The sequence below is a fragment of the Lissotriton helveticus genome, chromosome 10 (assembly GCF_964261635.1).
Source record: "Lissotriton helveticus chromosome 10, aLisHel1.1, whole genome shotgun sequence".
Classification (NCBI taxonomy): Eukaryota; Metazoa; Chordata; class Amphibia; order Caudata; family Salamandridae; genus Lissotriton; species Lissotriton helveticus.
In genome coordinates, this window is record NC_136071.1 from 150,956,932 (window position 1) to 150,983,429 (window position 26,498).

General features: G+C 45.3%; 1 protein-coding gene across 1 annotated transcript in view; it reads left to right on the forward strand.

The window, feature by feature from the left end:
* The window catches only part of EIF3B (eukaryotic translation initiation factor 3 subunit B), a 404,806-nt gene that overhangs the window by 252,782 nt on the left and 125,526 nt on the right, over positions 1-26,498 (forward strand). The window contains exons 12-13 of the mRNA XM_078664978.1: positions 10,139-10,261; positions 10,679-10,757. Of these exons, the coding sequence (XP_078521104.1) occupies positions 10,139-10,261; positions 10,679-10,757 (202 nt within the window). The remainder of the gene's footprint in view (positions 1-10,138; positions 10,262-10,678; positions 10,758-26,498) is intronic.

Consider the following 26,498-nt stretch of genomic DNA (forward strand, 5'->3'; position numbering starts at 1 on the left):
AAAGACTGGTCCTGGCTGCCGCTAGCACTAAATTCAAGCTCCTAACACAGCCACGATGCCTCGGGCTACTCCTCTGCAATACGACCATCGCTCAACAGATGCCTCTAGACAGGGACCGTCTCCGGATCGCCTAAAAATCATGACTTGGAATGTCGCTGGGCTCAGGAGACTGCTTTTCAATAAAAACACGGTGACATTTATGGAAGAGGCAGACATCATCTGCATACAAGAATCCTGGCAGTTTCACCCGCTTTCATTAAGAGGATACGCAGAATATGGAAAACCTGCTAAAAAGCCTAACATATTCGGAAGACCGTCGGGGGGGGGGGGGGGGGGGAGATATGTGTCTACATAAAGCATTCGCTCAACCTGGAATTCGCGGTAATTCCCAACCTCCCGGACAACCTCCAGGCGGGCATCCTGAAAGGGTGCCGCCTGACAAATGGAAACTCTGCACTCCTATTAATTAACCTCTACCACAATCTACATGGCCCCACATCTAACTTGGCCACGCTGACAACCCACCTTGAGTCCTTAATGCTTCAACAACCGGCCTTGGAATGCATCATTCTTGGTGACTTCAACATCCATAACTTAGGGATACTAACCACACGACGACACCAGTCTGGGGCCACCATTGCTCTGAATGATCTACTAAAAACTTTTAAACTGGCGACAGCGCACTCGGTCTTCCTAAATACCAGCCCAGGGTCCTTTGTCAGTCCTTCTTATAACAACCAAACAACGATCGACTACATCATCCTAAGTGAAAAACTACAGTCTCTCATGTTAAACTTCACAGTTCATCCGCGCAGCGACAGCGACCACGCTGCCTTTACCATCACATTGAATCTCATAACGGAAACTCGCCACAGGCTCGAATACATCGGAGCAACTAATGGCGAAGACTTGATAAAGTTGCCTAGAAGAATCAAATGGGCACAGACCTCAATCACAACTTTCAACAATTGGGCAAACCAGTGGCCAGGCTGGCCATCGAATGAAAAAAAAAATGGGCGCAATAGCCACTTGGAATGCCACTGCTGGGACCCTTGCTGCAATCCTTCTCGGAACCTCATACTGTACATTAAACAGGGACTCCCCACCCACATATGGCCACAAGGTGGAAATCAAAATCAGCGCCAAACAATTGAGCAAGAAACGTAAACTTTTCCATAAATATGGCACAACCTCAATGAAGACACAACTTCAAGAGGCCAGCAAAAGCCACTCCAAGAAGGTTTGGGAGGCAAAACGAGACCACTGCGAAGCGGAATGGCTGAAAATATTTGATTTGCTGAGCCCAGGAAAATCGCAGGAGTTTTGGCACTATTTAAGCACCCTGGGACGAGGCACAAATCACAGAGAAAACTCTCTCGAGGCTCCCATCTGGGCCGCCCATGTAAAAGCCCTTTACATCGAAACCGGCCCCGCCATCAAGTAAAATGAAACCTCTAACGCTGGAGCCGACTTAGACCCAATCACCGAGATGTCTGCCCCGCCGGGAAAACTGTTGGTGACCAAAATCCTAAAAAACATCAGACAAAATGGTGCCCCGGGGCCCAATGGCCTTCCAGGACACCTATTCAAGGCAAACATCGACTTCTGGTCAAAAACCCTGACCCACTTGTACACTGAATGCTGTCTCCTGGGGGATGTCCCAGACTCATGGAGAGGCTCACTCCTACAGCCAATCCACAAAAAGGGTCCTAAATCTGAACCATCAAATTATCGCCTGATTGCCCTTCTGGACATCGAGGGTAAAGCTTACGCCAGTGCCATCTTGAGGGACCTCACAGACTGGACGGACGCTGAAGGTCTCCTCCCATTCTGCCAAACCGGATTCAGACCCGGGTCTGCCACAGTTGATAACATTACTGCACTTTCTTATCTGGTCCATAACGCTCGGACACGCAAAAGCCCCCCCCTTATTCGCCTGTTTCATTGACTACTCGGCGGCGTTCGACGGGGTAGATCGTGCAATCCTGTGGAGAAAGCTGGCCCAATGGAACATCAATCCATCTTTGTTGAGGGCGATCCAATCCTTGTACCACAAAACGTGGGTAAGAATCAAACTATCAAGGGACCATGCATCCGCAAAGATCTACACGGACCGAGGCCTAAAACAAGGGTGCGTGCTAGCCCCACTGCTATTCAACTTATATACAGCGGACATGGAGAGAGCCTTGACTGGGGCAGCACTGCTCATCCCAAAGATCGGCGGGACAAAAATTCATTTCATGCAATACGCCGACGACCTGGTGCTCCTGGATCATACGACAATTGGGCTACAAAAGGGGCTGACGGCACTTGCCGCATACAACAATAAAAATAAGCTTGTAGCAAATCCATCCAAGCCCAAAGTCATCATCTTTGGAAAGTACCCAAAGAAAAAAACATCAAAATGGAGGCTTGGCCACCTTCTGCTGGAAAGTACCCAGTGGTACTCTTACCTGGCCATTTGCTTCCAGGAGTCGGGGCTCTCTAGCGCGCACCTAAAGACCATCCAAGGCAAAGGCAAAACTATAATCTATGCTATTTGCAAGCTGCACGCCTCCTTATATAGCCCGTCCACAATGGCCATCCAACGAGCACTCAAAGCAAAATTAATGCTGGCGCTAAATTACGCTCTCCAGGCATTCCCTGGCAAAGTGCATAAAGATCTAGGAAAAATCCACTGCAGAGCCTACAAGAGACTATTCCACCTCCCGAGGTGTACCAGAAACACTCTCGTCCGCTTGGAGTTCTCACTCAACCAGCAATACTTGGAAGAGATGGCCGCCCTAAGCAAATACTACTTTCTAACAACGACGGCAAAGGAGAACACACTCAAGGCCTCGCTGAACTGCATTTTCTTAGAACCAGGGAATCCCTGGTCGGCCACTCTCATGGCGGCGAAGGACCATCTCAATCTCGCCATTGAGTCTTGGAATCCCGAACATGTCCGCTACACCGCCATCAAACACGCCATCAAAAAACAAGTGCGCGCGCGGTCACGAGAACCTGACCTGGAGTCACTGGCAAAAAAAGACCTCCACGAGTCCTTGTGCTTACCGCACATCCTGCACAATCCCTAACACCATCTTAAGCAGGCTGTGGGCCGCGCAGCCCTTCATAAGATCTTAGCCTACAGACTACATCCACTGCCTCTTAAAGAACTATATACCTTCGGCATGGTCGGCTCAGGAGCCCGGGAATGCAGGCTCTGCAGGTACAAACGTGAGTCACTGGTTCACCTACTATTCTGCTGCCCAGCCCTGCGCACGGCCCGTAGCCTCTAACTCAGGCCAATTCTAAGACAATCAGGAATCTACTCCGCAAAGGAGGCGACCAACTATCTTTACACCCTCACAACGGTAAAGCACATGGCCTCCTTCGGAAAGTTCATTCACCAGACACGATCCTTGCTGATGGCCCCGGAGGGCATGCCTTCATAGTGACTTTACAGACCCATGCCCAACATGAACCATACTCATCGTAACCCCAGCCCTCAGGGCGGCACAAACTCCCTTGGTTTTAATTTTTGTAATTTTTTGTAATTTTGTAACCTTGCATCTTGTTTTTAATGTAATGGTTTTGAGTAACCAAACAATAAAAAGAATTCATTCATTCATTCATTCAAGAGATCCTGTCTCTGCTAGACAAACATGCAATAGAACCTGTCCCCTTACATCACCAAGGAACAGGCGTGTACTTCCTATACTTTTTAATTCCCAAGAAAGACTGCTCTCTCAGGCCCATACTGGACCTCAGACAGCTAAACCTCTACATTCAATCAGACCACTTCCACATGGTCACCCTACAACAGGTGATCCCATTGCTTCAGCAAGGTGACTTTCTTACCTCTCTAGATTTAAAGGACGCATATTTTCACATTCCCATTCACCCCGCTCACAGGAAATATCTCTGGTTCATGGTGGACGGACAACACTACCAATTCAAAGTCCTCCCATTTGGGGTCACTACATCACCAAGAGTATTCACCAAGTGCCTAGCAGTAGTAGCAGCTCATTTAAGAAGGATAACATTGCTGCCTCTAAAAAAAAAAAAGAAATGAAGCGAAGTATCGACTTTTGAAAACAATAAATATTTCTATCTCGAAACGTACTTACCTGATCGTAATGATTTTGATGCCAAATATTAGGGGAAGATGCACGTTATTTTTATAAATTGGTGTGGCTCTCCTTATTGAGTGGTGTGCATCATTTTTTGATTGTGTATGTATTGCAGATGTCGAACACTCCTCTCATTTATTTATTTAAAAGGTTTTATATAGCGTTGGCTGGACCCGAGGGTATCCGAGCGCTTTACATGGGTATTAATTGCAATATAGCAAAAATGTACAATGAGTTAGTATTAAAAACAAATACAAACAGTAGAAAGCAGCTTAAATATTACCCAATCTAATTACTAAAGTTGCAATGGGCTACAACAAATCCTGAGGGATTAGGCTAGTGAGGGAGGGAAAGGATGGAAAAGAGGGAGGATAGGGTATAGGAATGGGGAGCGGCTAGGGAGGGGGTAGGTTAAGGCAATATCATACCGCTATAAATGGATAATTAATTGTAATGTAACAGAATTACAATGAGGTAGTACTCCAAACCCATCCACACAGTAAAAACAACTCCAGTTTTGCACGATCAAATTACATGTGTTGCAGTGGGCTACAGCAAGTCTTGAGAAATTAGCCTAGTGTGGGAGGGAAAAGATGGAGAAGAGGAGGGAAGGGTATGGGAAAGGAGAGAGGCTGAGGAGGGGGTTAGTTTGAGGCAATACCAAGTGGGACGAAGCAGGTCCTATGGGAAAGGCTAGTGGGAGGAGTTAGTGGGCAAAGGAAGATTAGAGAGGGGGAGGAGAACAGTATGAGGTCGGGGTGGTATGAGTGCCCAGGGTAGGGATTAAGGACCCCAGTATTTGTTGAGCAGGAGAAGTTTGAGGTCTTTTTTGAAGCTGGTGTAAGAGAGTTGCAACGAAGATCTTTAGGGAGGGAGTTCCAGATGTTAAACACATTCCCAGAAAAGGAACCAATTCTGACTCCCTATCTGAAAGTCATCCAGGCTAAATTACTACCTTCCATCTGCTACGGCAGCGCGGCATTACGCGGGAGAGACTCTAAGAACCTGGACACAATCCAGACAAAAGCCTATAGAACAATGTTTTCGCTCCCGTCCTACACATCGCCCGCCCAAGTCAGGTTGGAATTTGGATTACAAAAGCAAACTCTTGCAAGACAGGGTGCCTATATTAATTGCTGCCACAAACTCCGTTCTGCTACCACCAACACTCTAAACTTGCTGTTATGGCAAGATGTACAAAGCAGGGACGGATCTCAGGCAAGATCTTATCTGAAGGCAGCCTTGGGGGCCACTAACCTAACAGCGATTTGGGACATGCAACTCTGGCATAATGCGTTCAAAAAATTGGTTTGGAAAACCGTCAAATCTCTTTCACTATTAGAGGACAAAGAGACTTTTGCCAAAAGAAACCATGCATGGATGATTTTAAACTCTTTTAAACTCTTATAAATCCCTGACACCACAACCATACTTCAGCCAGGGTTACCCCAAGGCAACAAAACTGAAGTTCTTAAAACACAGACTAGGGGTCTTGCCCACTAGAGAGCATCTTCCACCATGGCTCAGGAGCAACGGCCATGACGCCTGCATTTTTGGCAATAAAGAGAAGGGCGACATACTTCACATGACCTGTCTCTGCCAAGAGCTGCGGCCAGCCCGCCAACAGCTCCTAAAGGACCAGCTCAAGCAGATAGGATCTCGCACTAGAAGGCAAGCGGTGCTGGTTTGCCTGAACCCTGCAAACACAAAATTGAACTGCAGATCTGTAAAGTTCCTTGCGATAATTGAGCAAAAACTGTCAAACATTCCGAACATTGACACAGAAAATATATAGACGCTTATCGGAACTCAAAAAACATGCTCTCCTGCCTTAAAAGAAATGTTCCTGGTCATTAGATTGGGTTTTTTATTGTATGCTCTTTTAATGGTGACTTATTGAACCGATTTTCTAATGAGATTTTAAAGATTTTTGTAAAATGTTTGCACTGGTTTTAATTAACTATGCATAATAAATTTACCTTACCCAGAAAAGGAGCGAGATTGTGTGGTGTTCTTGTTTTACAAAGGAGGGACCAGACCGAAGGTGTTGGAGCTCCTCAATGATCTAGAGCAGACCGCTTTGTGAAGTTTATCTGAGAGGTACTGCGGGGAGCGTTGATGCAGGGCTTTGTGCGTAATGCAAGCTGTCTTGTAGGAAGCTCTTCCTTCAATGGGATGCCACTTGAGGGCTTTAATGACAGGGGAGATGTGATCAAACCTTTTGAGGTCGGTAATGAGCCTAGTAGCCAGGTTCAGAACAGATTTGATTGGGGCTAGGTGGACTTTAGGGGTTCCAGCGAGGATGGCGTTACCGTAGTCAATTTTCGACAAGACCAGCGATTGGACGACTAATTTAAAGTTGTCTGAAGGAATGAAGGGTTTTATTTTCTTGAGGTGATGGAATGTGAAGAGAGCGCTTTTGGCTGAATTTTTTATGTAGGGGATAAGAGTAAGGTTCTGGTCAATGTTAAAACCAAGGGATTTCACGGAGTTTGATATAGTGAGCGAGCAGTTGAGTGCGGTAAGGTCAGAGATACAAGATAGAATGGGGAGTAAGTTGTTCTTAGGGGAGAAAAGAATTATTTCTGTCTTTTTTGGGTTGAGTTTGAGGTGATTGTAGTGGAACCAGGATTGAATCTTACTCGAGGCATCATTGAGGTGAAGAACATCCGAGAGGGATTGAATCTTATAGTAAAGCTGGGTGTTATCAGCGTATAGGTGGTAATTGATTCACGCTTGTTTAAGGATAAGAGTGAAGGGTTTCATGAAGAGATTAAATAGAGAGGGGGGGAGAGGATAGAGCCCTGGGGAACCCATAGGGAGACGGGCAGAGGTTTGGAAAGGCCGTCACGTATTTTAATTTGCTGGATTCGGTGTTGAAAAAAAGAGGTGAACGATTTGAGGACTGAACCGTTGAGGCCAAAACGATCTTTAAGTGTGTTAAGTAGAGTGGAGTGGTTAACAGTGTCAAAAGCAGCGGAGAGATCAATTAGAATGAGAAGGGAGGATTCGCCTTTGTCGAGGGCGTGATGCATGTCATCAATTACGTTTATCATTGCAGTTTCAGTCCTACAGCCCTTTCTGAAGCCTGATTGGAAAGAGTCTAAAAGATTGAATGAATCAATGTGTCTACCTAGTTGGAGCAGGGCGTATTTTTCAAGGGCTTTTGAGAGAAGAGGAAGGTTAGAGATAGGACAAAGGTTATTTAGGTCATTAGGGTCACCAGCAGGATTTTTGAGGATGGGAGTGATTTGTCCCAATTGGAGGGAATCGGGGACACAACCCGAGGTAAAGGAGGAGTTGATGATCGAGGTTCAGTAGGGGGCAATGATATGTTTTAGATCTTGGACAAGGTTGGAAGGGAGAGGGTCTTTAGTGTGAGATGACGGTTTAAGTCTGAAAATGACGTTAGGACATAAAGTTCAGTGACTGTTTGGAAGTCGTGCCAAGAAGCATCTCTAGACACCTGTCAGCCCCTAGTAAATGGTACTCTAGGTACCCAGGGCATGGTGACCCTGCCCAATCACCGCTAGGCTCCTGCCTCCCCTCCCACAGGAGAGGAGCAGGCTAGGGGGTGTACCCACCCCAGGACAGGGACCTATTGGTCCCTGTCCTTGCCCTACCTGTAACGCCCCTAAATTCAGTATTTAGAGGCTCCCTGAACCTTCCTTCCTAAGATCCCAAAAGAAGATCAAGAGGACGAATACCCGCCGTGCAGCTGCTAACAGGACGACAACAACTGACTTGGCCCCAGCCCTACTGGCCTGTCGACCCTGGAACCGTCCTGCCTAATCCTGGAGACTCCTGCGGACAGCAACCTCGGGACACCCAGAGGACCTGCCTGCTATGACCCTCCTAAAGATTGGGACTCCCATCAGCAGTGGCTCTGCTGCAACAACCCCCCCTGGTGCCAGCCAGGAAGCTCCGGACCAGCCCACTCTGCACCCGCCCAGCCCGGGCCTTCCCCAAGCGAACCACGAGGACGTCCCCCCGGCGACTGGGACCCGAAGTCCAGTGCCCAAAGACCCTCCTCGACGAACCAGACGATGCCTGCAAACTCAGAACTAGGGGCCACCCCAACCGCGACTAGCTTGAGGGTAAGCTTTTCCGACACCCAAAGACACCCCGGCGCCCTACAGCCTCCTGTGCCTTCCTTTTGCACCCTGCGCCCTACAGCCCCCTGTGCCTCCCTTTGGGGTACCTACCTGTGCTCCAAGATCCCAACTTACCTCTTGAAGTGCTGGTCGCCCCTGGAGAGTCTCCGTCCCCGAGCCTGCAGCCTTTGTTCCCCTTTGACCTTTCCCATTGGATAACATTGAGCGCCTGACGGCTCAAAAGCACCCTGCACCCAGCTGCCCGAGTGCCACTGGCTGTGCCACCTTTGTCCTATCCTACGTCCCCCCTTGCCCTGGGCAAGGGACCAGGAGCTCAGCTCCCACAGCCTCGTAGCCTGCTAGCCAGCAGCCACCACCAACCGGAGGCCCCCTTTCCCTCATTGAATATCATTGGGCCTAACTACCTCTGCACCCGGCCGCCCCTGTGCCGCTGGGGGTGAACTAACTGTTCTTACCTGACACTGGGGGACCCCTGAGTCTATGCCCAGAACCCTGACTTCACCAGCCAAGTACTCACCTGGAAACCGGTAACTCACTTACCTGCCATTGGATAACATTGACTGGTTTGACTTGAAAAATCTTCTAAGTGTAAAGTTTTGGAAACTAAAAATATTCATATAAAATCACCCGAATTCCGAAGTACTCACCTGTGATCAGGGAAGAAGCCAGTAATGTACCTTGTAGCCCAGTACTGAACCGCTAAAGTAATCCTTACCGGGTTTATCAGTAACCTGTATTTTCTCCGTAGGAATCCATTGTATGCTTTTCTCTGAAATTTCTTCTAAGTGTCTACTTTTGAAAACTTGAAATATTCTTTAAAAATCCTATGAAATACTGAAACGCAATTACCTACCTGTTTTAAGTTGAGACCCCAGTGCTGGCCCCAAGAGCCCAGTACTGGATTACAAAAGTAAAGAGATCATACTTTACCTGCAACCTGAATTTTCTCCCATTAAATAACATTGCCAGCTTTACAGTGAAAAGTTTCTAAATGTGAACTTATAAAACATCTTTATATTCCTGGAAGTTCCCTACAGTAACTAAATCGTTTTTGCTAATCTGGTTTCAGCTTAGACCCCAGGACTGAATCTAGGATCTAGTCCTGGCACTCCTAAAGTAATATGTACTGTAATCAACTGTACTTTTTTTATGATGACAATCCATTGAGCTTAATGCTAAAGTGTGTTTAGACTGGTGTTGCCTACTGCAACCCATATATCTACTGTGTTCACAAACTTTGTTGCTTCTTTGTAAAGTAATTACATGAGAATACTCATATCTAGAAAAGTTTTATTTTTATGCCTGTTGGTTCTAAAAATAAAACAACTATATCTTTGGATATAAAAACAATTGGCCTGGAGTTCAGTCTTTGAGTGTGTGAAATCCTTTGCTGACTGAGTGTGTACAACAAATGCTTTTCACTGCCCTCTGGTACTGCCTTACTACTCAACCAAGCTACCACTTTTGAGAGTAAGGTCAGTTCTGACTTTAACCTCTGTTATACCTCTGGGGTTTGTGGACTCTATACACACTGTACCTTATTCTGGTCCAGTATGTATAGAGCCACATTCTCACAATGGGCTACCTTATTTCAGCTTGCACAGTGTGACCCACTAATCTAATTAGTAAGATTTAGCATCTTGCTTAGCATGAGCATGGGCAACATGCATTTTAGACAGTGTTCTAGGATTCACTTTTTAGAAAATATTTATTTTATTGAAATAGGCTTGAGTATTAAACTTAGTTTGCTAGATAAGTGAATTCATTTCATATGATTTTACACTTTTTTCCCAGCTTATAACATTGTAATATTTTTCTCAAGCTTATACTAGTTCTGCACTCAAATGCATGAGGGAAATGGTTATGTTGCCATTAGTCCTCCATTTCACATACTCCTTTGTTTTGCAGATGGCATCATTGCCTTTGCCTGGGAACCTAATGGAAGCAAGTTTGCTGTATTGCATGGAGAAGTCCCGAGAATATCAATTACTTTCTACCATGTTAAAAACAATGGCAAGATCGAGCTCATCAGTAAGTAACGCTATTATTGAAACATGCTAGTGATTTGTACTTTATTTTTAGAAATGTTATCAGATATACACAGTAAGCTGTTTTGTAGATATCCATACCATTTTACAAGAACCTTTTTGATTTTAATGTCCTTAATCAAGCTTTGTTGTATCACTGCATGAAGTTTTCAAATGTTTAACATTTGGCCTTTTATACCACTTGCATGTTATGTGGGGAATTCTTCATACAGATAAGATGCCTAGTTTTTTTTTCTTTTGTATGAATAGATGCGATTTATGAAAGTGCCTTGTGTTCTTGTATAAGACGGGTTGGTTTTCAGAAGAAGCATTTTTTTCGCCATCATCTTTTTGTACTTAATTTGCGAATGTTGTCTATATTTGTGTCTACATGTTTCTAAGAAAAATGTTTTTCTTTCAGAATCTTATGATAAGCAGCAGGCAAATACGATATTCTGGAGTCCACAGGGACAATTTTTGGTGCTCGCAGGTTTAAGAAGGTGAGTGTTTAAGTGGCCATTGGCCTATGACAATTGGCTTTCTTTGGCAAAAAATGTAAATTGCTGGATCTTAGCTCTCACATATTAGAATTTAAAATGGTTCCGATATTCTACAGAGCAACTGATGACTGGTGTTCTACTGAGTCCCCCAATTTCTCTGGTACTCAGTTTATAACATTGATATAGCGTTTCCCTTACCGTTAGGTGGCATTAGTTTACATTGCAGATTAAAAAACGAGGAAAGTTGTTTTATCATTACGTTTCCATAAAATAATATGTACCATAGTAATCGGGTTGTCTGAAATTGCAGAGCCTTTTAAAATCATTATTTAAGCCATTCAGTGTCTTCTCCCTCATGTCATTGAAATGTCTTGCATCCGCCATGTTAATGGTAGTTTTATGTGTTGGCTAATTTACATATCCATTAGCGGGCAGAACATAATCTAGGTTAAGTATAAAGAAAATTGTAGAAACTGGCTCTGTATATGGTATACTGAAAGCGAACGAACGAATATTCACAGATCATGCCTGTATCTGATGTGGCTTTTCCTGAAGATGGCATTTTTATGCCGAAACGCGAGTAGAAACCATCCTGAAGTTGCAGCCACTCTGACACAGATACATACCTATGAAACAAAAGCCTGTATACAAGGCCCATCTATAGAAAAGGTTTTAATAAACACAATGATGCGAATATAATGTATCAGAACATGTATATAATGCCTTGACTTACGAATTTTCTGATGTTGATCGTACCTGTGCAGGTATACATTATGACTGTTGAGTACGAATGATGAGACGGAGGTGGAGTGTATGCGGTTTGTTTTAATTTTTAATGATGGAATATTGAATATACTATTATCAATAAATAACTATGTACGAGACATATGAGCTGCAGATTGTACACTATGCATAGGTCGCCATCTGGTGTTGGGCTCGGCTGCTTGCACTTTGTTGTTGTCTTGGAAGAGTCTTTTGTAGTCATGAGAACGGTGACTCCTCCCTTGGACGATAGTGCGCCTGGGCATCGACTCCATCCTCAGATTGTTTATTTCCGCCACTGGGTTCGGATGTAACTTTTGCGCTCCGGTTCGCCACCGTATTCTCCAAACCTTTTCAACGCGCAAACTATCTACAAATCGATGGTATTGTTTTCTATCAAGTGATCTTCGACGCGCATCTCAGCTACTCGACTCCAGTCGTTGATGCGGGCCGCTGGGCCTATCTACGACGTTCGGGCCTACAGCTTATGGAATGGACTCCATTAAAAAAATGCCCCCAGTGTGGAGCTAAATTCCCACACAGTGACCATCACAAGGTCTGTAAGCTAGGTCTCTCGCCCGAGCACGACGAGAACAATTGCCAGGCCTGCGCCTCTTTTCGATCCAAGAAGACCAATCCGTGATCGCCGGGCCAGCCGACACATCATGGTGCAGCGAGCAGCTACAGCACCAGAGGACATCTTCGATGAAGGCCCTGTTGTCCCGGAGGAGGATTCTGAGGACCTGGAAATCGTGTCCGAAGCAGATGATCCAGACTCAGGCGACCACATCACTCCTGGTCAATGAGTGAGTACAACTGCCCCAACCCCAACTCCACCCGAAAAAAAGAAGGCCCTGGTCAAGAATTTGCCTGCTGGCCGCAGTCGAGACCGAAAACAAGCTTCAGAAGCCCCGCCCCTGGGCCCGGCTCCAAAGATAAAGGACAAGCCTCCCGAAAGCTCGGGGCCGAGCAAACCGCACATCAGTGTCCCGCAGGCACCTTTGGCACCGAAGACGGCAGAGCAACTTACTCCCAAAAAAGAAATTGCCACCGACCACCTCAATGCAGAAACAAAATCCATTGGATCCGAAACTAAAGCCTTCGGAACCGAAAAAGATTTCCGTCTCCATAGCCAAGCTAAAGGACCCCATAGCACCTCCTAAAGCCTCAGAGCAGAAATCCAAACTCCGCTCGGACCCGACGAAGTCGGCGTTGAAAGCGGTTACCAAAGAGAGAGAACTTTTTCGACCGGATCCTGTCGATCCAAAGCAGAAAAAACTCCATATAGACCCCAAAACAGGACATGTGGCTGATGTTCCACACAAGAAAAGGAAGCTGGACACACCAGACACTCATGCAGTGCCTGTGAAGAAAAGACTGTGCCACTTCACCTATAAGACCCTCTTCTCCTGTTCTTTCTCCTGAACCTGTTCCTCCTCCTAAGCCTTTCCTTCCTCCTGAGCCCGTTCTTCCTCCTAAGCCTGTCTCACCTCCACAGCCTCCAAAACTTTCACCACAGGATGATGATGATAATTCAGGGGGTGGGGGAGGCAACAATGACCCTGATGACGACACGGACACACCACAGGACGATTGGGACGAGTATGATGACCCAATAGATCCCCCAGATCTCACTGATCCCCAGCCATATCCAACAAAGCCATCTCCCCAGATGACAATATTGGCTTTGGTCAGCTTGTGAATAGAGCTGCTGTCTACCATGGTGTTCACATGCATTCAGACCCGGCAGAGGAGGGCTTCCTTCTAGACCCCTTCGAACAGTCACAGAAAACTGTCCAAATCCTGCCAATGCTAAAAGGGGTCTTTAAACATGCTCCCTACATATTCAAAGATCCGGTGAGAGCTAGAATTCTCAGTCCCAGTATTGATAAAAAATATAAACCCGCCCCTGATGATCCCACCTACATCAAAGTGCAGCTACCTTTAGACTCACTAGTTGTAAGTAATGCTAGGAAACACACCAACTCTCAAACCTTCGGTGACGCACCACCTCCGGATAAGGAATCTAAGTTCTTAGATGCCTCTGACAGGAGAGTTGCTGCCCAAGCAGCTAATCACCAGCGCATAGCCAACACACAAGCATTACTTGCTAGATACGAAAGGGCTCACTATGACCAACTAGAAACCCTACCATTTACCTGATGTGAGAAAGTGCCATCTTTCTTGCCTTGGTATGCCCCCACTTTTTTCTGAACTGCTGATGTGCTTTGACTGAGTCTGCCCAGGGTTCCTGCCAACCAGGTACCCAGGGTCTGTGTTCCTTCCCTAAAACTGTGTTGAAACTAAAACCCAATTGGCATCTCTGTCCACCTATTAGACCCTAGTAAATGTTACCCTAGGCACCCAGGGCATGGTGACCAGAGAAGACCCCTGAGGGCAGCAGCACTTATTGTGCCACCCTCAGGGGCCCTGTACTCTGACACCCACACACTGCCTTTGCAGGCTGAGTGTCTAAGTAACAGAACTAAACAGAGTCAACATGGCACACACCGCTGTGTGCCATGCCCACAGAACCCATTGCCCTGGCATACTTCAGTCACCCCTCTAGATGGGTGCCCTATGCCAGAGGTGTGGGCACAGGTGCATGAGCCCTGTGCCCCTACAGTACCCAGGGCCATTTCTGGACACAGTAAATGCAGTGATGCCATTAAGAGTATATGGTGCTGGGAGGTTGTTGTCACTACGAACTCCACAGCACCATAATGGCTGCACTGAAGACTGACAAGTTTGGTGCCAAACTTCTCAGCACATTAAACCCGCACTGATGCCAGTGTGGGATTTAATGTAAAGTGCACCAAAGGGCATCTTAGAGATGCCCCCGGAAAACCTAACCTACAATCCATGTCTGGGCTGAGTGGCTGCAGAGGCTGCCACACAGCAGACATGTTGCTGCACCCCTGGGTGGAGCGCCCCCGCTCTCCTGGGCCTGCAACAATGCACATCCTGGGCGAGGTGCTAGGTCTCCTCCCCCAGGATGGTCAGGGGGAAGCTTCAAAGGCATGCCGCCTCTGTGATCTTCTCCAGACCATTTGCTGCCCCCAGCAACTGGCCCCCACCAGTTCTGACTCCCACTCTGGCGGGAAGACTAGCGGGGAAAACTATATCAGGAAGGGGGTGTGCCAGCCTATGCCAACCCCACCCCTCAGGTGGAGGAGACGAGGTGAAGCACGACCCCGGGCTCCGGCTATCTTGAAGATTAAGAGCCCTGCCCAATCACAGCTAGGCTCCTGCCCCCTCCCACAGGAGAGGAGCAGGCTAGGTAATGTACCCACCCCAGGACAGGGACCTATTGGTCCCTGTCCTTGCCCTACCTGTAACGCCCCTAAATTCAGTATTTAGGGGCTCCCTGAACCTTCCTTCCTCAGATCCCGATAAGAAAAGAAGAAAGATCAAGAGGAAGAAGACCCGCCGTGCAGCTGCTAACAGGACGACAACAACTGACTTGGCCCCAGCCCTACCGGCCTGTCGATCCTGGAACCTGCTCCTGCCTAATCCCGGTGACTCCTGCGGATAGCAACCTTGGGACACTCAAAGGATCTGCCTGCCTTGACCCTCTTAAAGCCTGGGACTCCCATCAGCAGAGGCTCTGCTGCAACAACACCCCTGGTGCCAGCCAGGAAGCTCCAGACCAACCCACTCTGCACCGGCCGTGCCCGAGGGATCCAGCACCACGAGGACGTCCACCCGGCGACTGGGACCCGAAGTCCAGTGCCCAAAGACCCTCCCCGACGACCCTGATGACGCCTAACTTCACCAGCCAAGTACTCACCTGGAAACCGATAAGTGTCTACTTTTGAAAACTAGAAATATTCTCTAAAAATCATACTAAATACTGAAACGTAATTACTTACCTGTTTTGAGTTGAGACCCCAGTGCTGGCCCCAGGAGACCAGTACTGGATTACAAAAGTAACAAGATCGTACTTTACCTGTAACCTGAATTTTTTCCCATTGAGATAACATTGCCAGATTCCTGTTGAAAAGTTTCTAAGTGTGAACTTTTAAAATAGCTTTTTATTCCTGAAAAATCACTACAATATCTAAAACGTTTTTGCTAAACTGTGTTCGAGGCATGTGGGCTGCTGAATTCACATCTTATGCATAGATCGCCGCCTAGTGTTGGGTCCGGATGATTGCACCTTGTTGCCCTGGAAGAGACTTCGAAGTATCACGAGATAGGTGGCTCCTCCCCTGGACTACAGCGCGCATGGGCATCCTCTCCATCCTCAGATTGTTTTTTTCCGCCATTGGGTTCGGATGTATTTTCTTTACTCAAGGTCAGAAACTTTTTCTACAAGGCCAAAAGGCCTTCAGGGTCGTCGGTATTGTTATTTTGATCGGTGTCGAGTTCTTGTTCCAGTTCTTTTCAAAGCAGGACGTCGAAGAGAGCCGCGTGGCCTTTACGACACCAAAGGCCCGATCGTCGATGGAACGAAGCCCGTTCAAGCGATGCCCCCTTTGTAACTCTAAATACCCGCACATCGACGTACACCCGGTGTGCAACAAGTGCTTATCACCAGACCTCAACAAGGACAACTGTCTGGCTTGTGCTCGGTTCCGGTCGAAGAAGACGCTTAGGCTCCGACGTGCAGCAAGACAAACAATGACGAAACCAGCGCCCGACCCGGTGAATATCTTCGATGAAGACGACGAGGAGGTGGTGGAGACCGAGGATCCGGAACAGGCGTCGGATCCCGGCTCGGAGCACGACTCCAACTACTACAAAGACGACGAAGAACGCGTCGATGAAGACGAGGAGGTAAGGGACGACGTGTCCCCCATCGGAGCCGTCGATGACGACTCGAGTGATGAACCAGGCCCAACAGTGGGTACTGGGGCCCAAAAAGACACAAAAACTTTCTACGGCTCAGGTCGAGGCATCGCCGAAAGGCCTTAGCCAAGACCTTAACAAACATTCTATAGCCTCGCGTCTCGGCCCGGCTAAGAATACATCGCACGAGCCATCGGTCGCCATACAGAAAGCAAAACCGAAAGCTATCGAGGCAAAACCGAAACTGCTAAAGACAGTCCTCGGATCGAAGAGTGCAACCACGTCCGATTCTACGTCGAAGAAAAGTGTCGACGACCCTGCGGGGTCCACCACAAAGGGTGTCGAACCGAAGATTGGTGCGCTAAAGACCATGGCTAAAGCCAAGTGCGTCGAACCCACGAGGTCTGCGTGGATGAATAAAGACACAAACAAGGGACTCAAGTCTCGAAAGGCCCTCGAACCGAGGCACCGAATCGAGACGCAACAGCTCGTCAAAGCCCTCGAGCCGAAACAAAAAAGCACCTTGAAGGAGCGCGTCAAGTCGAACAAAAAGAACGCGCCTCCACCGCATCAAGCACCGAAGCCGACGCAAGGCCAAAAGCACGACGACAGGGCGAAGCCCGTCGGTCCAATATCAACGCCAGCCCCAAAGCCGCCGATAAAATTCGGACTGCCCCCAACAGCACGACCTAAAGCGATCGATCCGACAACAAGAATCGAATCGCCCAAAACTGTCACTTGGGAAAAGAAGTCATCCTCTAGAAGAAGACGTTATGTACCAGGAGCCCTCCTATGATAATCAAGCAAAGCTCCACATCGACGCAAACACTGTCTATCACAGAAAAATAAGGGCAGAAAATCCTCTGGAATCCTACAAAATCCCACTGAAAAAGAAAAGGGATTCTTCAACATCACCAGTCCATTTTGAACCTGTAAGGTACCATGACCAGGACACTTATACAGGCTCACCCATACGCTCTACTGAGGACATGGGGTATGACTAGTGGAGAAGTGTGGCTCAATGGTTAGAGCAGGCAGACCTTGATGCAGAGCTCTGGCCAGGGACCAGGGTTCGATTCCCGCCTCGGGAATCCGGCTCATTAATTCCCCTGACTGGATATTCTCGCCTCAGTGCCTGTTCTGATCATGGGTCCCACGCTGCAACTCTGGGCAATAGCTTGCTTAGTCTCCACAACGGCCCCAAAAGCGCTGGGATGCCTGGCTGCACCTGGGGGCTGCCCAGGAGTGGACATTTCCCAGGAAAGCCAGGAAGGGTTCCTAAGCGGTATACGGACAGCGCCGGGACACCTCCGGTGGAGGTAGCTGTGCGCTTTACAAATTCCGACATTTACATTTACATTTTTACTATGATGACCAAGATGGCTACCCTGCAGAAGATGATCATGATGACCAAGCTCATGCCTGGACAGACACTACAGACCAGGGAGAGTCACAAACTATCCCTGATACTCCTTCTTATCCAATAAAAACTTCGCCAACGGAAGATACAGCGGCGTTTAACGCATTAATAGAAAGGGCAGCACATAATCATGATGTGGACATGCATGCTGACCCAGTTGAGGAGGATTTCTTGTTTGACACTTTCTCCTCTTCTGAGAAATCTGTTAAAACATTACCAATGTTAAAAGGTGTCCTAAAACACGCAGGAGACATTTTTAAGGAAACCACAAGAGCAAGGGTTGTTAACCCCAGGATTGAAAGAAAGTACAGACCGGCGCCTGTGGACCCTACATACATTCGGGGCCAGTTGCCATTGGACTTTTTGGTGGTATCCAATGCTCGTAAACGTGCCAACTCCCAAACTACTGGTGATGCTCCTCCCCCAGACAAAGAGTCTAAAGTGTTAGAAGCTTCTGGGAAAAGAGTGCCTGCTTAAGCAGCTAACATCTGGAGAATTTCCAACACACAGGCCCTATTAGCCAGATATGATAGGGCACATTATGACACATTAGAGCAACTGCTACAACACTTGCCTGATCAATACAAGGAAGGGGCTGAAACACTAATCCAAGAGGGGAAACTGATATCCAACGCATCCATTAAGTGTGCGCTAGATGTAGCAAAGAAAAAATAGAAGGGTCCCAAGCATGCATGCAACACTTAGGTTTGCCTCTCTAACAACTATATACAGGATAATCGGTACATCACACACTACGCATAGGAATCACTAGTACAGATAATTCTATTTATCCACTCAAAAGAGTTTTAGAAGTTTCACACATTACAAAGTTATACCAAAGCACCATATATAAGACCGTCACAAAGTTTTGCAATTTACAAATTTATTTTATCCACAGTGATAGATTTACATTTGATATTGTAATCAGTTAAAAAGTCTCAGCACGAGTGTATAGAAAATTTCAGTATCACAATCATGTAAGTATATTCACAATTAAAAATTCAAATTAAAAAAAGAAACAATATGTCGACGCAGCGTTTCGGTTTTTGAAGTTAAAAACACCTTCTTCAGGACCGTTTCTAAATCAATAAAAACACATAATTATTATCAGTTGCAAGACAAAGTGACAGTCATGATAGTTTTTATGATACTATGGTGCTTGACATTTATCGACATTCAGCTTTTCACACTCTCAGTATCCCTATGCTTTAGCACAATTATACACATTACAATAATTAAACACGTGAATCTAGTGGTTGGCTTATGCTCTTTTCTTACATGGTGCGAGCACATTTGACAAAGAGTATACACCTTTATAGCTAAATCTCATTTTTATTTTAGACAGTACTCTGTTAAGCGAGATCACGCTCGCAGCACATTGTTGTAACATTTCTATATCTTCAGTTACGTGATAGTGACATCTACCAAACTGCATACCTTTAGATTAACAGCATGCTGGGGACATTTCCATTTTCCCACGTACATGTAGTTCACAAGCTCTCAATATTTGTAGTTCACAAGCTCTCAATATTTATTTTGGAGCTTGTACCTAGACGTAAATGATCCCCATTAGTATTATCATCAGGCAGAGATTACATTACGCTGGGTTATAAGGGGAAGCTTCATATGTTACCTTGCTTTTTAGAGGCAGTTCCCTTAGTTACCTACAGCGGAGCCACCGTTTGCGGTTTAAAATGCTTCATATGGGAGCTGAAATACATAGAACTTTGTATTAATACTCGCTCTTTATTAATTGCAGAGTATACCAAGGCGATCTAGTAGACTTACTCACCTGATTTGATATGCAGGTGTGGATAGTCCCGTGTAGGGGTCTGTTAAGATCCTCCTTTAATTTCGGTTACCATTCACGAGGATAGCCTCCTGGGTCGGTCTCTCTTCAATTTGGACCTGTCTCTGTGGATACGATAAGCCGACTTTATTTTAATATTACCGGTCAGCGGCAGGATTTACAAGCATTATGTCTCTAATAGCCAGTCTGCTTGAAGAGATGTAAGTGCATCTAAGCTCAAAAGCAGTGCCATAGTGGTCGATCATAACTGTTACGCTATTGTTATTAAGGAGCCGTAACAGACAGGGGAAAAAGTAGACATTATTGAAACTACTCGTGGATTCCGTCATTCTACCCGACAATCGTTAAGCACTTACCCGGGTCTCGAGATACGGCCTCCCTGCTCCAACTGTAGGTAGAACCGTGGTGGACGCCACTGTTCGCCGCCTGGAATATCGCAAGATCTAATTGGTTTACAGACACGGGCTTTAAATATAAGGACGGAACCAATAGGTTGAATCTGGTCCTATCACGTGTGGCTGTATGTTACACACCCACCGTTTGTTGTTGTTCGTTCTTTTAAAATAAAGTTATGTTTGTCATTTATTATCACGCGTTTTTTAAGAAATTCCGCGCGTCGGATGGGGACTTAATTATTCCATCTAGCTATCATTCACTGGCATTTATATCGTGCATTAATATCAGCGCAGTGTGTTGTTTTACTCTTGTTTACGCGTAGCTATGCATTAGTAAATGAATCTCTTACACTGCACATGTTTTATTATTTTAAATTTAACAAGTTTGCTCGGGTAAAAGGCAGGTATAGATGAAAATACTTCTAGTTTATATATGGACTATATTTATGCCTTTGGTATGATAGTTTTAGCTGTCGGACGAATAGTTATAAGTCCTATTAATCATGGGGCACTGTTTGGCTAAGGAGATAGCATATATATTTTTCGAGATGAAGGATAAAAATGTAGAGACATCTATACGTGCATGTTGACACTGTGTATCTCGGGGTTGTGGGGGATGCATGATTAAATTATACGCTCCCAGTCTTCTCTGCTGTTCAGCCCTTCTCTTACACTATTAAAACGTGACATGTAGTATTGTTCACGTTTCTTTCTTTTCGTATTAATGTCTCCTCCTCTCTTATTGATCTCAACTGTCTCGAGTCCACACCATTTTAGATCAGCAGTGGTGTGGCCAGCTTCCTTCCAATGTTCTGTTAGTGGTGCTCCTAGTTTACCTGTCCTAATGGCGGACCTATGTTCGTTGACTCTAAGTCTCACCTCTCTGCTGGTTTCACCTATGTATGCATAGTTGCATGGACATTTAATTAAATAGATGAGATTTTTTGTCCTGCAATTCATGAAACTCTTTATTTTAAGTGATGTGTTGTTGTGGTCAATGCTGTTACCTCTGATAATAGATTCACAATTAATACAACCACTACATGGAAAAGTACCCGTGGGTAACGGAGCATTGTTAATGCTTTGTTGTGGGTTCTTGTTCCTTTCTCTATATGTATGTACCAAGCTGTTCCTTATGGTACGATTTCTCCTATATGATATCATAGGTTTTGGTAGTTTTTCTCGTTTCTTATTTGTTATCAAATGCCAGTTTCTATTAATAATATTCTTTATCTTATTACTGATAGTGCTGAAGTTGGTAACGAATATTAAAGGTTGTTGTGTATTTTCCTCTCTGTTTTTATTATTTCCTGAGAACAAGTTATCTCTATTAAAATATCGAGCTCGTTTATACGCCTGGCGGATTAAACGTTTAGGATATCCGCGTTCAGACAGCTTCTCTTTCAAAGTTTCAGCGTGTTTATTAAAATCTCCTATGGTGGTACAGTTTCTCTTTATTCGTAAAAATTGCCCGAAGGGAATGTTATCCTTTTGGCATGGGGGATGGTTGCTGGTGTAGTGGAGCATAGTGTTCCTATCCGTTGGTTTTGTGTACAATTCCACAGTGAGTGCTCCCTCAGTGTGCTTAATCACTATGTCTAGGAAGGCACATCTTTCTGTATCTATTTGGGAGGTGAATTTTAAATTAACGTCTCCCAGGTTTAACCATTCAATAAACTCATTTAGAGTTTCCAAAGTCCCTGTCCAAATAAAAAACACATCATCAATAAATCTTGACCATGCTGTGATGTTTTCATAAAAGGGTGCCATTCTGTTAAAAATATGGGTTTCTTCGAATGCGGCTACATATAAACAGGCCAGGCTCGGCGCACAGGTAGCACCCATGCTCGTGCCCTTGGTCTGTTTATAAAACTGGTTATCGAATAGGAACAGGTTGTTTTTAAGTACAATTGTGACACAATCAACTATGAACGTATTGTGGGGACTCAAATCTCTATCTTCTACACTTAAAAGGGATTCGACCATTTCTATGGTTTTGTTCTGAGGGATATTAGTGTATAAGGCCTCTATATCAAGACACACTAGGAATTGTGTTTCTGGGTTGAAATTTAGACCTTCAATCTTATGGATGATGTCCGTTGTGTCCTTGATATAGGCCTTTTGTTGGGTGACTAATGGTTGTAAGAAGATATCAGCGTATTTACTGAGTGGTTCAGTGCATGAGCCAATGCTCGATACTATTGGTCTCATCGGGGGATTTCCAATATTTTTATGCACTTTGGGGAGGCCGTAGAGTGCGGGCACTGTTGGGTTTTTATTAAGTAAAAAAGCTAATTCTTGATCGCAGATGATGTTATCATCTCTTGCTAGATATAGTAGCCTCTGGATTTTTTCCATTAATTCTGTCCATTCTTTTCTATTTGATGGTTGATAGTGTTCTTTGTTGTCTAGTAGTAGATGCATTCGTGTATTATAATCTTCACTGTCCATAAGGACAATGCTACTGCCCTTGTCAGCGGGTTTTATTATTAATTGTTCACAGTTTTCTAGATTTTGCAGGGCCTCTCTTTCTTCCTTTTTGAGATTATTGTTAATCCAGCTTTTCTGCTTGAGGAGATTGTCTACGCTTCTATCTACGCTTCTCTCGAATGCCTCTACGTCTTTATTAACCATACCTATCTGGGGAGTCCATGAGGATTTGGGTTTTAGACCAGATTTATTGTTACTGGGTTGTCTATCTTTTCCTTCAAAGAAGGCATTGAGCCTTATTTTTCGATAAAAACTTTGAAGGTCTCTCTCTAGGCTGTATCTATCTATGGGTGAGCAGTAGGCAAAGCCTAAGCCTTTCTCTAATAATTGAGTCTCTGTCTGTGTCAGTATTCGTTTAGAAAGGTTGATGATAGGGGCTTTATTCACTGTTCCCAGTTCTTTTGGCTGCGTGTCCGAGGACGTTGAGGGAACTGGGGTTGGGGATTGTAGTTGCCCCGTCCTCGCCCTCTCCCTCTCTGTTGGCCAAAATTTGAGTGGCGTTGTTCCAAAAAAGACAGACCATCTCTGTTGGTATTAGTTGATGTTTCTCTGTCTTTTGTATTTCTAGAATCACTTTGTTGCTCAGGTTCAGAATCTGAACTAGTGTACGATGAATCAAAGAACCTGACTTTCTTTTTAGGAAAATTTCTAGAGGGTTGTTGCCATTGTCTGCGTGGTTGGACACTTTCTCTAGGTCTATCGTAGTAGTCTTTTTGTAGATACTGATAAACGTGTTCTGGGTTATAGTTTGCTATATCTTTCCTCAGTTTGTTGGTTTTTTTATTTACTAAGTAATCATTATATCCTGAGATGTCGTTTTGGATCTCTTCTAATTTTCGCTTAGCATCTTCTAAAGCTGTACTTTCCGTTAGTTTTAGTTCGAGATCTTCGATATCTTTACGTTCTACAATTAAGACTTCGTATGCTGTTTCAATAATGAGTAGCATCCAGTCGCGACTGCACCGGTTTGCTACTAGGGTCCAATTCTCGATAAATTTCTGATTCTGTATGAATATGCCTGGCTCATTGGTCACTTGTAGGCCTTTAGGGATTACGCCCTTTTTACAGTACTCTACTAGAAAGTCTGCATGTAATTCAGCCCTGATCACCTTTTTCTTAAGGTTCCATAGGGTCCTCCATTGTTCTTCGTCTGTTTTGTCTAATCTTACCGTGGTTACATTTTTAGAGGGGCCATTGATGATTCTATTAAATTGGTCCTCTGTATAACTGAGGGTTTTAATTCCTTCCATATCAGATATCTCTTAATAAATTGAGACAAGTTAAGGTTATTTACCCAAAACACAACACTTCCCCAGCTAACAAGCTGTGTATTACCAGAATATAAAAGAAGGGAAGTCCCTGACTTATCCAATGTGGGACAAGGGGAGGTACAAAGAAAAAATAGAAGGGTCCCAAGCATGCATGCAACACTTAGGTTTGCCTCTCTAACAACTATATACAGGATAATCGGTACATCACACACTACGCATAGGAATCACTAGTACAGATAATTCTATTTATCCACTCAAAAGAGTTTTAGAAGTTTCACACATTACAAAGTTATACCAAAGCACCATATATAAGACCGTCACAAAGTTTTGCAATTTACAAATTTATTTTATCCACAGTGATAGATTTACATTTGATATTGTAATCAGTTAAAAAGTCTCAGCACGAGTGTATAGAAAATTTCAGTATCACAATCATGTAAGTATATTCACAATTAAAAATTCAAATTAAAAAAAGAAACAATATGTCGACGCAGCGTTTCGGTTTTTGAAGTTAAAAACACCTTCTTCAGGACCGTTTCTAAATCAATAAAAACACATAATTATTATCAGTTGCAAGACAAAGTGACAGTCATGATAGTTTTTATGATACTATGGTGCTTGACATTTATCGACATTCAGCTTTTCACACTCTCAGTATCCCTATGCTTTAGCACAATTATACACATTACAATAATTAAACACGTGAATCTAGTGGTTGGCTTATGCTCTTTTCTTACATGGTGCGAGCACATTTGACAAAGAGTATACACCTTTATAGCTAAATCTCATTTTTATTTTAGACAGTACTCTGTTAAGCGAGATCACGCTCGCTAGATGTAGCAGACACTGCAGCCAGGGCCATCAACACAAGTATCAAGCTCAGAAGGCATGCTTGGTTGCGCATCTCAGGGTTCAAACAAGAAATACAAGAAATACAAACTACATTACTAAATCAGCCTGTAAACCCTGATTTTTTATTTGGACCAGAAAGATTAAGAAAGACACTGAGACAGCCAAATCTATGGGGGCCCTGCAGTCTCTACAATTAAGAGGTGGTTCCTTTCGTCGCTCCAGTAACAGAGGGGCTACAAGAGGCCAGGCGTCCAGCAAAACCAATACAATAAAGGGAACACGCAATCCACCTACACTAAAACAAACCGAGGCGGATACCGTGGCAACAGCAGTAAAGGCAGAGGATGAGGGAATAACAATACCAGATCCTCCGCCAATACTAAGCAGTGACGCCGTGTCGCTGCATCCAGACCATGTAACACCAGTCGGGGGCAGATTACAACAGTTCCTGCCAGTCTGGGAAGGTATTACCACAGACAAATGGGAGAGACAGCTTATTCAGTACGGTTATTGTCTAGAGCTAACATCAACTCCACCCAATATACCCCCAAAACACCGTCCTATGTCCGCAGAGCACATAGACTTATTGCAACAAGAAGTTCTCAGCATGCTGCAAAAAGAGGCTATAGAACTCATCCCTCTACAGGAACAGGGTACAGGGGTGTACTCTCTGTACTTCTTAATCCCCAAAAAGGACGGGTCTCTCAGGCCAATACTAGACCTTAGGCCCCTAAACCAATACATCTTGTCAGAACACTTTCACATGCTCACTCTACAGCAGGTCCTACCATTACTCAGTCAGGGAGTCTTCCTCGCCACACTAGACCTAAAGGATGCGTATTTCCACATACCAATACATCCAGCACACAGGACGTATCTCCGGTTCACCATCCAAAATCAGCACTACCAGTTCAAGGTACTGCCTTTCGGGGTGACAACAGCCCCAGGGTGTTTACCAAGTGCTTAGCTACAGTGGCTGCGCACCTACGGAGAAACCATGTTCCCGTCTACTCGTACCTGGACGACTGGCTCATCCAAGCAAAGTCAGCGCAGCAATGTGCCAGCCACATGTCCCGCACTATTCACCTCCTACACAGCCTCGGATTCTCATTGAACTACCCAAAGTCTCATCTTCAGCCCGCCCATGTACAACAGTACCTAGGGGCAACATTAGACACTCTGGCGGCAAAGGCACAGCCAAACTCAGCAAGAATCAACAGCATTCTGTTACTCATTCAAAAATTCAAACCCCAACACTCGCTCCCAGCAAGAGTGTTTATGCAGTTGATAGGCATGATGGCCTCCTGCATCTTCATAGTCCCTCACGCAAGACTACACATGGGTCCGCTTCAGGAGTGCTTAGCATGGCAATGGAACCAAGCTCAGAGGCAATTGAAAGACCTAGTGTTGGTGACCAGTCGTGCATATAGCTCTCTATATTGGTGGAACCCACAAAACCTTTGCAGGGGACGACTGTTCCAAGAGCCTGTACCACAAATTGTGCTCACGACGGACGCATCTCTCCTGGGATGGGGAGCGCATGTCCTCCATTACACAGTGCAGGGACTATGGACAACACAGCAGAAAAGGATGCACATCAACCTGCTAGAACTGATGGCAATCTTCATGGCAATGAAGGCGTTCAAGGTACATCTCTGCAACAAAGTCGTGTTAGTCCGGACGGACAACATGACTGCAATGTACTACATACAGAAGCAGGGTGGGACACACTCTCCACAGTTGTCCCATCTAGCGCAAAGCATGTGGAAGTGGGCCATTCAGAGAAACATCTTTCTCATGGCGGAACACCTTCCAGGCAAGGACAACCAGATGGCGGATCTGCTCAGCAGACACAGCCACCAGATGCACGAGTGGGAGATACATCCCTCAGTACTGCAACTGTACTTCCAGCGGTGGGGTCATCCAGACATAGACCTGTTCGCCACAAGG